The sequence below is a fragment of the Jaculus jaculus genome, chromosome 7 (genome assembly GCF_020740685.1).
Source record: "Jaculus jaculus isolate mJacJac1 chromosome 7, mJacJac1.mat.Y.cur, whole genome shotgun sequence".
NCBI classification, from domain to species: domain Eukaryota; kingdom Metazoa; phylum Chordata; class Mammalia; order Rodentia; family Dipodidae; genus Jaculus; species Jaculus jaculus.
The window spans coordinates 114,651,162-114,667,970 of record NC_059108.1 but is presented as its reverse complement, the minus strand read 5'-3'; the positions used below and the strand labels follow the sequence as shown (position 1 = coordinate 114,667,970).

The 16,809-nt window shown below is 37.6% G+C and overlaps 1 protein-coding gene across 1 annotated transcript in view; it reads right to left on the bottom strand.

Annotated features, from left to right (window-relative positions):
• Lrrc9 (leucine rich repeat containing 9) overlaps positions 1–16,809 on the bottom strand; it is a 94,842-nt gene that overhangs the window by 38,301 nt on the left and 39,732 nt on the right. Inside the window, exons 17-21 of the mRNA XM_045154699.1 lie at positions 14,666–14,785; positions 7,199–7,390; positions 5,524–5,649; positions 3,468–3,602; positions 1,944–2,121 (exon numbers count right to left, since the gene is read on the bottom strand). Of these exons, the coding sequence (XP_045010634.1) occupies positions 1,944–2,121; positions 3,468–3,602; positions 5,524–5,649; positions 7,199–7,390; positions 14,666–14,785 (751 nt within the window). The remainder of the gene's footprint in view (positions 1–1,943; positions 2,122–3,467; positions 3,603–5,523; positions 5,650–7,198; positions 7,391–14,665; positions 14,786–16,809) is intronic.

The window sequence follows — 16,809 nt, the reverse complement described above, 5'->3', positions numbered from 1 at the left end:
CTATTTTTCTAAGTTTAAGTGTCTTTAAGATTCGGTAATAATAACTATCATTGCTGTTCCTTTTGTTTCAGAAAGAGATAAGCTTGTGCATAAATTCTCATCCTCTGTACCAAATTCTAATTTTAAATTTCTAAGTAGATTCATTCTTCGTGGGAGTTAAGGAAAGGCACTGTATACGAAACAATTTTTCTTTTAATCTTAAAAATGATATAATCAAAAATTTAAATATCTTGATGTTACTAGGCTATATAAAAGTCAAAATATGGCTGGAGAGATGGCTTAGTGGTTAGGGTGCTTGCCAGTGAAGCCTAAGGACCCAGGTTCAATTATCCAGTTCCCACGTAAGCCAGACGCACATGGTGGCACATGCGTCTGGAGTTCGTTTGCAGTAGCTCATGGCCCTGATGTGCCCATTCTCTCTCTCCTCCTTCTCTCTTTCTCAAATAAATAAATAAAAATAACTCAGAAAAAAAATTTTGAGTCAAAATAGTCAGCAGCCCTCATTTTTAAAGCACTAAAGAAAAGAAACTAGAGCATAACACTATGGGAATTGTGAAATCAGCTATATTAAAAAGAATCACTTAACCTAATTTTCCCTTTTTATATGCCTATTAGTACTCTTGGAAATGAGTTAAGAAAATGGCAGTTCTCTTCGGAGTCTAACCCTTCTGTTTGCCACAGGCATTAGGTACTTTACAAGCGTATGTGCAGGACAAGACACAAAGTATGAAGTATGGGGATATTTTTTTGGTTTTGAGACAGGGTCTTACTATGTCGTTCAGGCTGGTTGTGAATTTGTAATCCTTCTGTCACAGACCCATGAATGCTAGGGTTACTGGAATGTACCATCACACCTGCATGACAGATAAGAACTTCAGAGTCCTAGTTGGCTCCAAATACAGTAAACACAGAGCCACAGATCAGTTGTGTCACTCTGAGCCTACTTTCTTCATTCACAAAGGATCATGCTGAAATCGACTTCTAAGGGGTATAGAATTGAATGAGATGATTTTAGAAAGGGGGACTGAGAGGAGGTTATCAGTAAGTTACTGATTTATTTCCAGATTCAAAGTATTACGTGAGGGAAACAACAGAAGGTGGGAAGGAGTCAGAAAATATTTAATTCATATGTTCCAGAACATGCTACCTAAATGCTAGGTTTTTAGCTGCAGATAAAAACAAACAGAGGTAAAATGAAGAATCTTGAATACTGGAAACTTGGTTATGTGGAGGAAATTTTTATACTCTCTGATATGGAAAGGTATATTTTATTACTGAACTTTAAGTAAGTCAAATAAATTATATTCATTCCATGACTGAGGTATTATTAAACGTGATTAATTGTCAGTGATGCCACAGAAAAAGCACATGAAACATCTGAGTTTCTATTTCCAGTAAATGCAATTTCATTTTTGTTAGTCTTCAAGTTTCCAAATACAACCTGAAGTCCCTGTTTTACAAAATGAACTGGACTGTTTGATTTTTTGAAAAATGTACTTCACTCACACATGTCATTTAACATTAACAATTCAAAACACACCTCAGCTATATGCTACTAAACTTTACACACATGGCTCCCTAGTCTGCACTCATTAGGTTTGGTAATAGTACAGAGAAGAACGAGGTGAGGAGGAGAAGACAGCTTGCTGACTTCATTATTTAGACGTCATCACAAATCCCACCAACAGGTGTTTAGAATGTCTACCACCGTCCCAGGGCTTCTCCAGAGATCTCCTTTTTGGCCCTATCCTTTGTGTTATGAGTTTTTTGCTCTTGTTTAGACATTCACATTTTGTGACTTAACAGTTCTCAAGTACCTTCTATTCTATTTTTTTTTTAAAGGCAGGGTCTCACTCTAGTCCAAGCTGGCCTCAAACTCAAGGTGACTGTGCAACCTCAAGCCTCTGACAGCTGGGATTACAGGCATATGCCTGGCTTTATACCTTCTATTTTTGAGATGCAGTTGTTGTCTAATGTAAGCTCTTCCAAGTTAACACAGGATTCCAAACCTTCCATTTTAGTGAGATTATTATTGCTGAATGATGCCCATTTCAAATTTTCCAGTTTCTCTAAATTTGTGAGTTCGAAGAGATGTTGTCCATCAAAATTTAAGGCGGTTATCTGTGCAATAATTCCAATTAATATGTTACTTCTGAATCTTGTAAATAAATTCAGTGTTATCAGATTTTTGAAAAACAGTATTTACAAACTAGTTCAAACATAATACATAAAGGTTTGAAGAATTCCTTCAGGAACTAAAAATATGGTGGAGCTCTTAATTTACAGCAAAGCTAAAATCTGACTAGACTAACTATGACAGGGAAGTTTATTGTGTTTCAGGCTCCGTGATGTGCCAGGCAGCTTCCCTCTGTGGTGAAGGCTTGTTATAGCTACTGGGAGGATTTCTGGCATAGCCATCAGCTGTCTGCCCCTTTAGGGACAGCCTCAGATACAGACAGCCACCTCACAGAAGGTCACACCCCTTCCTAGTTTGGCCCATTGCCAATGTGGAACAGACAGAAAAAGAACTGGCCATCTTAGTCCGACTTGGGACAAATTTAAAGGGCCATTATAATTCTAGAACTTGGATCAGCCAAGGCTGTTACTGGATCTTCACTGAAGCTTAATATCAATATATAACACATAACAAAAATAATGTCACCAAAAATTTTCATTTTCAAGGTTTCTCTTAGCCCAGGTTCTATCTTGAAGTAAGCTCTAAATGTGAGGCTGACATGTTCTTGGAGCTCTGTGGCTTTCTCCCCCATGGCTGAGGTCCCACCCCTTCTCTTATTTGCTTGCCAAGATTTGTGATCCTCTGCCACCAGAATTTTGACTTGAACTCTGGATCTGAGCATTTAAAGTGAGCTGAAACATATTTTTAGAAGCCACCTTTCAGCCCATAGCTTACCTTTATCCTAAATCTCCAATTCCATGGTAACCACAGGTAAGGACCCATCTAATCTCTATTCTGTATTTGGCCTTTTTAGTTTTTTTTAAACATGATACATTTGTTAACTTTTAAAAGTAACTGTCTTTTTGATTTTTTCCCACTTTATTGAAACATAATGAACACTTTAAAATTATAAATACATACAAATGTTTAAAGCATGCCACTTGATTCGATAGGTATATATTATAAATCAAACATTGTTATCTCAATTATGTGTAGAATCTAATATAGTTGAACTAGTCAGTAGGGACTGGGGACAAATGTGGATCAAGATAAATGAATTTTGGGGACCTAATGTACAACACTATGACAAAAGTTTAAAATATTGTACTGTAAACTTAAAATTTGTTAAGAAGGCACACCTTTCAGTGTTCCTTTCTTATTTTATTTTAACTTATCTCTTTAAAGTCTTATGCCCTTTCCCACCTGTGTCCTCCAAATGATTCACAGACTCAAGATGCAAGAACAACTCAAATTAAGTTTTTATATTGGTTTTGATAGAATGAACTTTTACCTTCAAATACCAGTTTTCAGTTGGATGTAAATGTGGTCCTATCCTTGAAACCTGTGTCAAAAGTTTGGCAGAAGGCCATATGCTAAGCACTCGTGGTCTTTCCTCTTTAGAACTAGAATGCTGTAAGAGAGATAACTAATAAAATGAAAAAAAATGATGAGTAAAAGACATAACATGCACATGTTCATTTATATATATTTACAAGGACTATTTTCGAGGACTGATGAATAGCCCAGTACATAATTTTCAAACATGATTATTGCTTTGTCTTAAAATATTTTCATGGGCTGGGGAGATGGTTACAGGTACTTGCTTGTAAAGCCTACCAGCACAAATTTGATACACATAAAGCCAGATGCACAAAGTAGTTTATACGTCTGTATTTGGTCTGTAGCAGCAAGAGGCCCTAGCATGCCCATACTGTTTCTCTATGCTCACAAACAAACCCATGAGTAATACATGCTTTACCACTACTCCACATTGCCAGAGCCTACAGTTATGGCATTCTTTTCTTAAAATATTTTATTTTTACTTATTTATTTATTTGAGTCGGGGGTGGGGGAGAGGCAAAGACAGACAGATACTGGGCACACAAACAAACTTCCAGATGCATGTGCCACTGTGTTTCTCTGGCTTGTATGGGTCCTGGGGAATCAAACCTGGGTCCTTTGACTTTGCAGGCAAGTGCCTTAACTGCTAAGCCATTTCTCCAGGCCAAGTTATAGCATTCTCAATCTACATTGTACAGGTATTTCCCCTCCCCACAGGCTCACAGGTTTTGTTCCAGAAAGACAAACAATATCAATACTAAGTAGATAATCTCCTAAATACTTTCTCAAGGCTTTTAAGTTAACTTCATACTCTCTGGTGAATTCAGGGTACTAGAAGAAGAAACAAGTTACCCTAGAGGTATTTCGGCAGTAGTTGGGCTGTGTTGAGAGAATCCATACAACCAGTTGGTGATGATTTGAATATACAATGTCCTCTATAGCCTCATGTGTTTCTGATTAAGCCTCACACTCAACCCTCAGTTCATTAAACCTTTGGGAGGTGGGGCCCTGCTGGAGGAGGTGTGTCACTGGGTCCGACCTTGGGATTTTATAGTCCAGACCTAGTTGCCAGTGCAGAGAACTCATTCTCTTCTTTCTCCCTGCTGATGTGGAGATATGATGTCCAGCTGTCTACTCTGTCACGCTTTCCCCACCATGATGAAACTTCCCCATAAAACTGTAAACAGAAATAAAACATTTACTTCTGTAAGACGCTTCTAGTCAAGTGTTTTGTCCCAGAATGAGAAGATAACTAGTACACACTTGATATTTAAATGGGGGCATATTAAAGAAGAAAAATAATCAAGTAGTATGATCACTATACCTTGATTTTTACTAGTATGAGAGGAGAGATTACAAAACCTTTCCCTTTTCATGTGCATTTGTTTTCAGTGTGTGTTTATGTGGTTATGCATGTTAAAATGTGTGTAGTATGGGGCTGGAGGGACGGCTTTGTGGTTAAGGCATTTGCCTGCAAAGCCAAAGGACCCAGGTTCAATTCCCCAGGACCTTATTAGCCACATGCACAAGGGGGTGCATGCATCTGGAGTTCGTTTGCAGTGGCTGGAGGTCCTGGCAAGCCCGTTCTCAATCTTTCTCTCTCCCCTTTTTCTCTGTCAAATTAAAAAAAAAAAAAACCTAAAAAATGTGTGTGGTATGTGTTTGTGTGTGTGTATACATTTGTGCATGTGTTTGTAGAAGCCAGGGGCTGAGATGGGGTGTCTTTCTTATTCACTCTTCACCTTACTTTTTAAGACAGGGTTTCTCACTGGTTTGGTTAGATTATCTTAGCCAGTGGGCTCTGGGGATCTGCTTGTCACTTCTCAGTGCTGGGATTAAAGGGGCATGCTGCCATGCCTAGCATTTTCCCATGGGTGCTGGGGATCATTCATGTCCTCATGCTGGCATGGCAAGTACTTTACTGACTGAGCCATCTCCAGAGCCCTGAATATCAGATCTTAATGAAAGAAAACCAGCATCAGAAGTATTAATCAGTACAATCCAACCTCAGTAATCTTTGTTCCAGTAATAAACTTCACAGCTTCTGTGGTTTCTTCTTCAGAGATGAGCAGTCCATCCAAATGTGTAAGTGTCTTTAATCTGCCAATAACACTCAGTCTCAATGTGGCTGGCTTGGGAAAAATAGAAAAAGTTTAATTTTTCATGAAATATTATATGTATTATAGGATAGGAAAGAATGTCTCTTATTCCTTTTCATATAATTCAAAATTATATGTCTCTTTGTTTACGACACATTATTAAAAATAAAAGACCGGAGCTGGAGAAATGGCTTAGCAGTTAAAACACTTGCTTGTGAAGCCTAAGGACCCAGGTGCGATTCTCCAGTACCCACATTAGCCAAATGCACAAGATGGTGCCTGCATCTGGAGTTTGTTTGCAGAGACTGGAGGCCCTGGTGTACCTATTTTTTTCTCTCTTACCCTGTATCTCTCTCTAATAAATAAATTCAATTTAAAAGGCTTGATTTATTTCTTTAAATTTTAATTGAAATTAAATTATATAAAAATTAAGCCTTTTTTTCAAGAAATGAGTCTACTGCTATGATTAGGGGAGATTCCAAGAGCTGCTGAAGATTGCCTGTGGTGAAGTGAGTTAGAAGAACTACTGAGCAGCTCCTGTTTATCTAGTCAGCCTGACTTACAAGCTCTGAGTGGGGCTCAATGTGATCTCTAGCCCTTGACATCCAGTTTGGCACCAGAAAGAGGGCTGGACTGGAATCATCCATGAAGTCTGCTTTGGCAAAAAAAAACAAAGACAAGTAATTCAATTTTGCCAAACTTGAAGCAACATACTAATATAAATTTAATATGGTCACTTTAATGGAACTAATCATCTTAGGTTTTCAAAATGTTAGATTTATTTATTTATTTATCTATTTATTTTGGAGACATAGTCTCACAACATAACCTAGGCTGGCATTGAACCTGAAACCCTCCTGTTTCTGACTTTTAAGTGCTGGGATTATAGGTGAAACTGCCATGTCCAGTTTTATATACATTTAAGAAGCAGAGAATGAAGGTTTGTAGAAAATATAAACTTGGGGATCATTTAAAATACTTTAAAATACACTTAAATATAACACTGAATAATGAAATTACATATTTTATAATGATAAGCATGCCATTCATTCAAATTTCCTTTTTATCAATGAACATGGCTTTATAATGCAGACTTGTGAGAAGTGATTTCTGAACCTAAGATAAAGAACAAATGATGCAATTTATAAGTTGCAATTATAAAATATGTTCATTAACCAGAGTTAAGGATATATTATCAATTAAATTACATTTCATCCTTAATAGTATGTCTCCTTCATTGTCATATTATACTTGGTTCACATGTGTTATTGCACTAGAGTTCTGGTACAGTCAGTAAATTCTTTAGGCTTCTGAATGGTTACATTGACCACTCTTAAAGCCATAATGCTTTCAAACTGTTATAGGTCACACAAAATCTGCCATAGAAAATCCCACTGAGGAGGGCCCTCAGTGGAATGGAAGTGGGGGAAAGAGAACAGAAGAGTATAATCTGATGGAAACTTTACAAATGCACAAGTTAAAAAACAAACAAAAATTATAGCCTTTGGTAGTAACATTTGAATTGTTTGAAATATCAAAGCAGTGAAGAAGTGGTTTGAAATAAGGTTTTACTGTTTCATACCTTTTGCCAGGGGTTATGCTGAATATTAAGGGTGAGAAGGCTTGTGGTATGTTTGCACAACACATTTATTTCATCACCAGTTTTTTTCAGTTGATTCCAGCTCAAATCTAGGTGCTTCAGTTTCATCAGGCCTCTAAATCCCTCAAGCGTTATCACATGGTTGTGGCTGACATCCAAATATTCAAGGTTATACTGCACACATGCCAATAAAAACAATTCTGAGAATCATGATCTATATTTATACACTTCTTTTCTCTGCTTCTTTAACGTTTTCCATGCTTTCTCACAATTCTCACAGAAAACCTATGTAGTAGTATGTCTCAATAATGATAACAACATACTTAGCATCCCAAAGAACTACACGCATTTCATTTTAGTAGTTCTATTTTAATCCCACACCACTCTTGTAACATGATATACCCCCAAGCAAATTGTCAATTTAGAAAAAGACAGAAATTATAAATGAGATGATCAATTAGATTATAACTTTTCACAATGCTGGATAAGTGCCATATTAGACAGACACACACAGGCAGCTCTTGGAGAACACAGAAGCAGTGGCAGCCCAGGTCTTCAATCTCTCTCAACACAGAGCATCAGTGTTTTGTTTTCACGGGAGGGAAGGCAAGATACTTTGTCTCCCACAAACAAGGCATACTTCTTCATACCTAGGCATGTAGTTTATATTACTGAACAATAGGTTTGTTTAAAAAGCTCATCTTTAAAGAAAAAAATTCATAGAGTCAAATGATAATGAGAACACAACATATCAAAACCTTTGGGGACACAATGAAGGCAGTACTAAGAGGGAAATTTATAGCCTTAAGTGCCTATACTAAGAAATTAGAAAGGTCGCAAGTAAACAAGTTAATACTTCACCTTAAAGCCTTGGAAAAAGAAGAGCAAGGCAGATGAAAATCAGTAGATAGGAAGAAGTAATAAAGATTATGGCAGAAATTAATGAAATAGAAACAAAAACAAAACAAGACAAAACAATCCAAAGAATCAATGAAATAAAGTGTTGGTTCTTTAAAAAGATAAGCAAGATTGATAAACCCTTAGCAAATCTGACCAAGATAAAGAGAGAAGAGGCACAAATTAATAAAATTAGAGATGAAAAATGCACCATCAGGATACCAGAGAAATTAAAAAAACTCATAGGGACTTACTGTAAGAACATATACTCCACTTAGTTTGAAACTCTGAAAGAGACGGATGATTTCCTTGATTTATATAACCTACTTAAATCAAATCAAGATGAGATTAACCACTAAAATAGACCTGTAACAAGTATGGAGATCCAAGCAAATCTCCCAACTAAAAAAAGTCCAGGCCCAGATGGATTCACTGATGAATTTTACCAGACCTTCATGGTAGAACTAATACCAATGCTTCTTAAACTTTTCCATAAAATAGAAAAAGAGGAATCCTATCAACCTCCTCCTATGAAGCCAGCATCACCCTGATACCAAAACCAGTCAGAGATCAAACAAAAAAAATTATAGACCAATCTCCCTCTTGAACATAGATGCAAAAATTCTCAACAAAATATTGGCAAACAGAATACAAGAATATATCAGAAAGGTCATTCACCCTGACCAAGTAAGCTTTATCCCAGAGATGCAGGGATGGTTCAACATATGCAATTCGATAAATATAATACATTATACAAATGGACTGAAGAACAAAAATCACATGATCTTCTCATTAGATGCAGAGAAAGCATTTGACAAAATCCAACATCCCTTCATGATAAAAGTCCTACAGAGACTGGGAATACAAGGAACATATCTCAATATAATAAAGGCTATTTATGACAAACCCACAGCCAACATAATACTAAAGGGAGAAAAACTTGAATGTTTTCCACTAAAATCAGGAACAAGACAAGGGTGCCCACTGTCCCCACTTTTATTTAATATAGTACTAGAAGTCTTAGTCATAGTAATAAGGCAAGGGACACACATAAAAGGGATACAAATTGGAAAGGAAGAGATCATTATCATTATTTGCAAATGACATGATTCTATACATAAAGGACCCTAAAGACTCTACTGATAAACACATATAGCCAGGTAGCAGGATACAAAATAAACACACAGAAATAAGTAGCCTTCCTATATGCTAACAACAAACACACAGAGGATGAAATCAGGAGATCATTCCCTGTCACAATTTCATCAAAAATAAATAAATAAATAAAGTACCTGGGAATAAGCATAACCAAGGAAGTGAAGGATCTCTACAATGAAACCTTTGGAACACTCAAATGAGAAATTGCAGAAGACTCTAGGAAATGGAAAGATATCCTTTATTCTTGGATCAGAAGAAACAATATTGTGAAAATGGCAATCTTACCAAAAGCAATCTACATATTTAATGCAACCCCCATCAAAATTTCAATGGCATTCTTCATGGAAATAGAAAAAAAATCCAAAAATTCATTTGGAAGCAAAAAACCTTGAATATCTATAACAATTTTGAGCAACAAAAATAAGACTGGTGGTCTCACCATACCTGATCTTAACCTATTACTATAGAGCCATAGTAACAAAAAACAGCATGGTACTGGCACAAAAACAGATATGTAGATCAATGGAACAGAATTAAAGACCCAGATATAAGTCCGGGTAGCTATAGCCACCTGATCTTTAACAAAAATGCCAAAAATACTCATTGGAGGAAAGACAGCTACTTCAGCAAATGGTGCTGGGAAAACTGAATATGTATCTGTAAAAACATGAAAATAAATCCTTATCTCTCTTCATGCACAAGAATTAAGTCCAAATGGATCAAAGACCTGAATATTAAACCTGAAACTCAGAAACTGCTAGTGGAAAAAGTAGGGGAAACCCTTCAACATATTGGTATTGGCAAACTTTCTGAATAGAACCCCAGTTGCTCAGGAAATAAAACCACAGATCAACCACTGGGACCTCATGAAATTACAAAGCTTTTGTACAGCAAAGGACATGTGAATAGAGCAAAGGGGCAACCTACAGAATGGGAGAAAATCTGCCAGCTATACATCTGTTGGAGGATTAATATCTAGTATATGCAAAGGCTCAAAAAATTAAATAATAAGAAATCCAACAACCCAGTTAAAAATGGGCTATGGAACTAAATAGAGAGTGCTCAAGAGAAGAAATACAGATAGCCTATAAACATCTAAAAAAAGTTCTACAACCTTAGTCATCAGGGAAATGCAGATTAAAACTACATTGAGATTCCATCTCATTGCTGTCAGATTGGCTGCCATCATGAAAACAAATAAATGCTGGCAAGGATGCAGAAAAAGAGGAACCCTTCTACACTGTTGGTGGGAATGCAATCTGGTCCAGCCATTGTTGAAATCAGTGTGGAGGTTCCTGAGACAGCTAAAAATAGATCTAACATATGACCCAGCTATACACTCCTAGGCATATATCCCAGGGACTCATCTCACAACCTTAGAGATACTTGCTCAATCATGTTTATTGCTGCTCTACTCACAATAGCTAGGAAATGGAACCAGCCTAGATGTCCCTCAACTGATGAGTGGATAATGAAGATGTGGCACATTTACACAATGGAGTTCTACTCAGTGGTAAAGAAAAATTAAGTTATGAAAATTTCAGGAAAATGGATGGATCTGGAAAGTATTATACTTAGTGAGGTAATCCAGGCCCAGAAAGCCACACGTCACATGTTCTTTCTCATATGTGGATCCAAGCTACAAATGATTGGACTTCTATGTGAGTAGGAATAAAACTCAGTAGCAGAGTCCAGTAAGCTAGAAAGGATACATAAAGGGAATAGAAAGGGAGGGAGGGGAGGACTTAGTAAGATGGTATTGTATATATGTAAGTAGAAGAACAGATTAATGGGGGTGAAAAGGCCTAAGTGAGAGGTCAGGGGAAGGGATTGAGAAAAGGATAGGTGGAAGGAGGGTTAATCAAAATTTAAGAGGTTACAAATAAATCATATGGAAACCTCCTTTTTTGGAAAATAGAACACTCAGAAGCCATATATTATTACTAGAAAATTTTCAGTGCCAGGGATGGGACTCCTTCCAGTGTGTTGTTGGCTAGGGAAGTCCTTGATACTCCCAAAACATTACAGGCCATTGCTGAGGGCCATTGGTTTCCCACCAGGAATAGATGGTAAGACCCTATTGCTCCACAAACTTGGGCTTCAAGGTCACTGAGAAATCCTGCTGGAGCTGAGCTGAAAACCTCCTCCATGTAGGCCAGCTGACAGAAAACTGGAAAAAGCCACACTGTGTGAAGTTCAATGGGAGAAAAAGAAATCATCAGTAAAGATTCTTAACAGTGGATACTGTAAGCCTTATATTTTGCCAGCCAGGCCAAATGAGCCAACAGGTGCAATAGTGGCATGTCTGTTATGGGGAAATCAACTGCCCTCTAATTTGACTGGAGGTCTGCTCCATGGATGGGAATATATACCTGATACTGAAAACCTACAACAGGGGTAGTTATGAGCCCTAGGGGTATAATGGCTGCTGGTCTAGCTAAATGTATATACTATACTTACCAAACTGCCCAGTAAGTACTTCTTTTAAGATTCATACCCATATATTAATGCTATTCTCACTTTCGGTTAGGGAAGCTTCCCTTTTCAGATAGCAGTAATCTTGAGATGACTCAGAAGACACCATCATGCTAAGAAGAACTGACAGAGGAGTGCTAAGAGAGGTCAGGGGAAGAGAGTGAGTAAAGGAAGAGTGGGAAGAGGGTCAATCAAAACTTAAGATGTTGTGAAGAAGCCATAAGGAAATTTATATTTTTCGATAATGGTACACTCAACTGCCATAGATTGTTACTAGAAAAATTTTAGTGCCAGGGATGGGATACTTTCCAGTGAGTTGTTGGCCAGGGAGTTTGTTGATGCCCCCAAAATATTATAGGTCATTGCCAAGGTACTTGGTTTCCCACCAGAAATAGATGATAAGACCCTATTGTTGAAGACTCCACCTGCATGGACTGCAGGTCACTGAGTAATCAAGCTTGAGCTCAACTGAAAACCGCCTGCCTTTGAACCAGCTGACAGAAAGATGGAAAAATTTATATTGCATGCAGCCATATGGGAGTGAGAAGTCATCAACAATGATAAGAGCAGTGGGCATTGCAAGCCTTAAGACTGGCCAGCCAGGCCAAATGAACCAATGAGTTAAACAGTGCCATGCCTATTATAGGCGAAACCAACTGGTCTCTAATTGGACTGGAGGTCCACTCCATGGGAGGAAATAAATGCCTGATACTGAAAACTTAGTCAAAAGCATATGATAAGGGAATTCATGAGCCCTAGAAGAGTAACACCTGTTGTTTTCTGGCTAAATGCATATATTATGCTCACCAAAATGCCCTATAAGCACTTCTCTTAATGTTCACCCACATATATTAATGCTCCTCTCACTTTTGGTTAGAGAAGCTTCCCTTTTCAGAGGGCAGTGATCTCTGGGATGACTCAAAAGGCACCATAGTGCTGAGAAGAAATGACAGAGGAGTGCTCAGCACTGAAACATCTCTATCACACCTTCCAAGGCTCAAGGTCCATTGTGGAAGAGGTGGTGGAAAGAATGTAAGAGCCAAAGCAAGGGTATGACTGCTTCCAATGCACTCTTCCAGACACAAAATGGCCTGGATATCTATGACCTCTTAGTGCCTAGTACTACCTGTACAAAACCCTTATAATAGGAGGAAAAGATGATGACGTCAAAGTAAAATAAAGACTAATTGAGAGGCAGAGGGGGCATGATGGAAGATGGATTTGTGAAGGAGAAAGCAGGGGAGGGGAGGGAATTCTCATGGTTTATTGTCTATAATTATGAAAGTTGTCAATAAATTTTTTTAAATTAAAAGAAAGCCTCATTTTCTCCTCAGCTGCATATGGAACCCAGACCATCAGGGATTCTGTTCCTTCAGTAGGTGAGGACTATCAAAGGAAACCAGAAAGGAAGGCTCCAGTAAAGTCAATCAAGAAACAGCTGTCACAACCATAACATAAGAAGCAGTGAAAGGCTTTTGCAGGACTGAAAGAAGGTAGAGATGAGTTCGAGCTTAGAATAAGATATTTTCAATAGGTATGACTGAGGGACTTCCAGGGTTAATAGGCTATAAGTTTCCTCCATAGGATACTAAATGTGAGAAGATGCAAGTCTGATCTTGGGCCCATGTAAGCAAAGGATGCACATTGTAATTGGTTCTGATATGTAACATGAAGTCAAACGCAGGCAGCAACATCTATGACTGTCACATTCACATGGAAAAGAGAATAGAAAGAGAAAATAACCTGGATAATGGGCACGTGAAAAGAATTAGCATCAGTTGTGAAGTGGTAAGCTGGAAAATGAAGGAGATACAGGGAACCACAGTGAGAAAAGGAAAGCGAGAAAATCAAGAGCAGGAAATGGAAATGACACTTACAAAGAACATTTTAGACACAGGTCTGAAACTGTTTTTACATTTAATTAAAAATAGCTAGAGATCAGATATAATCACATTTGTAATTTCTGATTTATAAATAAAATCTAAATCTAAGATCTGTGTTAGAGAAAGCAGTAGAATGTAGAATGTGGATGCTTAAGTCCTTACTCAGGCTCTATAACCCTGCATCTGGCATATAGTGAATCATAACTACGAAAGTAATTGGCCCACTAATTAATTATTTTATAAAACACACACACACACACACACACACGGTTTTTTTTTTTTTTTTGAGGTAGGGTCTCACTCTGGCCCAGGCTGACCTGGAATTAACTATTCAGTCTCAGTGTGGCCTCGAACTCATGGCACTTCTCCTACCTCTGTTTCCCAAGTACTGGGATTAAAAGCGTGTGCTACCACACCCAGCCTAACTTTTATTTTTTTTGAGAGAGAGAGAGAGAGAATTGGGGCACCAGGACCTCAGACATTGAAATCAAACTCCAAACACTTGCACCACCTAGTGGGCATGCGTGACCTTGCACTTGCCTCACCTTCATGCGTCTGGCTTACATGGGATCTAGAGAGTCAAACGTGGGTCCTTAGTCTTCACAGGTAAGTGACTTAACCGCTAAGCAATCTCTCCAGCCCATCATTTTGTTTATATATATTCAAAAGGATGAAACCTTTTTTAAAAGAAAGTTCTTCTGTAAAGTACTTATTCCAATTTACCATTTATCTTTGATTTTATCTTTCTTAGCTGCATCAGCCTTTCTAAGTCAACAGAATGACTCTATTCAAAGTATACAACATGAGGATTTGATGTATGCATACACTATGTAATGCTCACCACAACTGAATTAACATAAGTCATCACCCATGCTGTACACTAGAGCCTCAGAACTTGTTCATCTATTAACTGAAAGCTTCTATTCTGTGACCAACATTCGCCCTCCTCCTAGGCTCTGGACAACCCCATTCTACTCTATTTCTATGAGCTTGACATTTTTTTTTTTTTTTAAGATTTCAGAATAGCAGTTCTTACCAAGTGGTATACATCATCTAAACAAGTAAATTCATTAAAGCTAATATTCAGTTTCCGAAGTCCCGTCAACTTGGAAAGATCTCTCAGTTTACTCAAGGCATTTCCATGTAGATTCAGAGTCTGAAGTAAAATACAGTAAAAAGTAAAAGATATTATATTCTATGTCAAAATCAAATGTGAATGTATAAAATGTTTACAATAATTAAATAAGGCACAATAATATAAAATGAGAATTTAATATTAAAAATTAAGAGAAGCTGGGCCTGGTGGTGCACGCCCTTAATCCCACCACTAGGGAGGCAGAGGTAGGAGGATCACCGTGAGTTCGAGGCCACCCTGAGACTACACAGTTAATTCCAGGTCAGACTGAGCTAGAGTGAGACCCTACCTTGAAAAACCAAAACAAACAAACAAAAATAATAATTAAGAGAATTCCCATTAGAAAAATAAATCTGACAGAAAATGCTAAAAGGTAAAAATAGTTTATAATGGCACCACTGGACCTGGTGGTGGGTTGGTATGATTTCTCATTTGGTCTATCAATAGTTAACATGAAATTATTTTTTCATGGAATAGTTAAATATATGTGTTAAGACACTTACTCAGGCATATCCGCCTGTTAGGCTAGCCAAAGAACAAATGAGGTCCTGAAGACTTCAGGTATCAGGTAAGAAACCCCATGAGAATGAGATGGTAAATATACATTATGACTTCAAGAAACTATATCAGTGCACTGGGCCAAGGAAGAAAGGTTGAGGGTGTTGATATAGGAGGATAGAATGTCAGTGCCAAAGGTGAAAATACATGTAAGATAATTAGCCTATGTCAGGGGTTGGCCCAGACAGTCCATCTATTTCATCCTAGGATATCTAAAATGAATGTTACTACATTTCTATATTTGGAGAACTCGATGTCTACAAGTTTCTCTGTCTTCAAACTACATTGTTGTAAATAGTATCAAGTAAAGACTGTGTTTGTGGGTAGCCTACACAATAAACAATGACACAAGAAAGTATGTTAGTTCAAGTGGCTACAGTAGTCATAAATGTGTATTATTGTATAATAATCGGGTTTACTGATAGCCATCTTCATGTACCAAATCATCCTGTGCTATGGGCACAGCTAAGTTCGTCAGTGGGAGAAGCAACACAGTTTCTAGTGGTATACAATACGTGAGAAAGTTGTGAAGGGATACCTTGTTATTTTATAAATCAGTAGATTCCAGCATAGACAAATTTAAGATGAAAGATACTCTCCATGTGTCAATTGAGGTAATGAGGCTTCAAGCAGGCCAAACTATCACCTTACTCTCTCCTCTGGTTTCTATTTTTATTTACAACACACACTTTCTATTGGTGTTTTCTTGAGTTTTCTTTTCTTTTGAGTGTGTGCATATGTAGTATGTGTTGTGTGATGTGTGTCGTGTGCATGTGTGTGTGCAGATGCACATGCTCTGTTTGCACGTGAACAGAGGTCAGAGAACCCCAGACGCTCCTCTACTCTTCTTCTGCAGAGTCTTCTTGAAATGGAATCCCTCACTGAACCCAGAGCTACTGTTTTTGGTCCGAGTGGAGTGGCTGGCTGCAAGCCCCAGTGATTTTCCTGTCTTCACTCCCAACAGGACTGGGGTCATAGGCATGTGTAGCCACACCCAGGTTTTTATGTAGTGCTGGAGATCACACTTGGCCCTTTCAGATCTTCATGTTTGCACTTACTCACTGGGCCATCTCCCCAGTCCCATTTTTGTTAAATATTTAATTCCTTTAAACACACAGGTATATATGTTGTAAAGGCTCAATCCAATCATTGCATATTCATTTCTATAAACATTTCATGGCTAAAACTTTACTATAAAATGGATTACTTGTATATTAAATGTCAACATTGAAGTACAACATAATCTCAGTCCTTTAAGCCAAAAATTACTCTGTAATCACCATTCTGCAAACTTATAATATAGAAAGTAATATTGTCATAACATTATGAAGTATTCCTCCCTCAGTAGTGATAGTTGCTAAGGCCAAAACTTAATCTCCATTAGACTTAAATATTCAGTGGATGGTATGAGGCAGTTTCATAAACATGATCTTATAAAACTTTGAAAAGGATGCATGCTGAAATCAACAACCTAAAAAAGTCTCCTC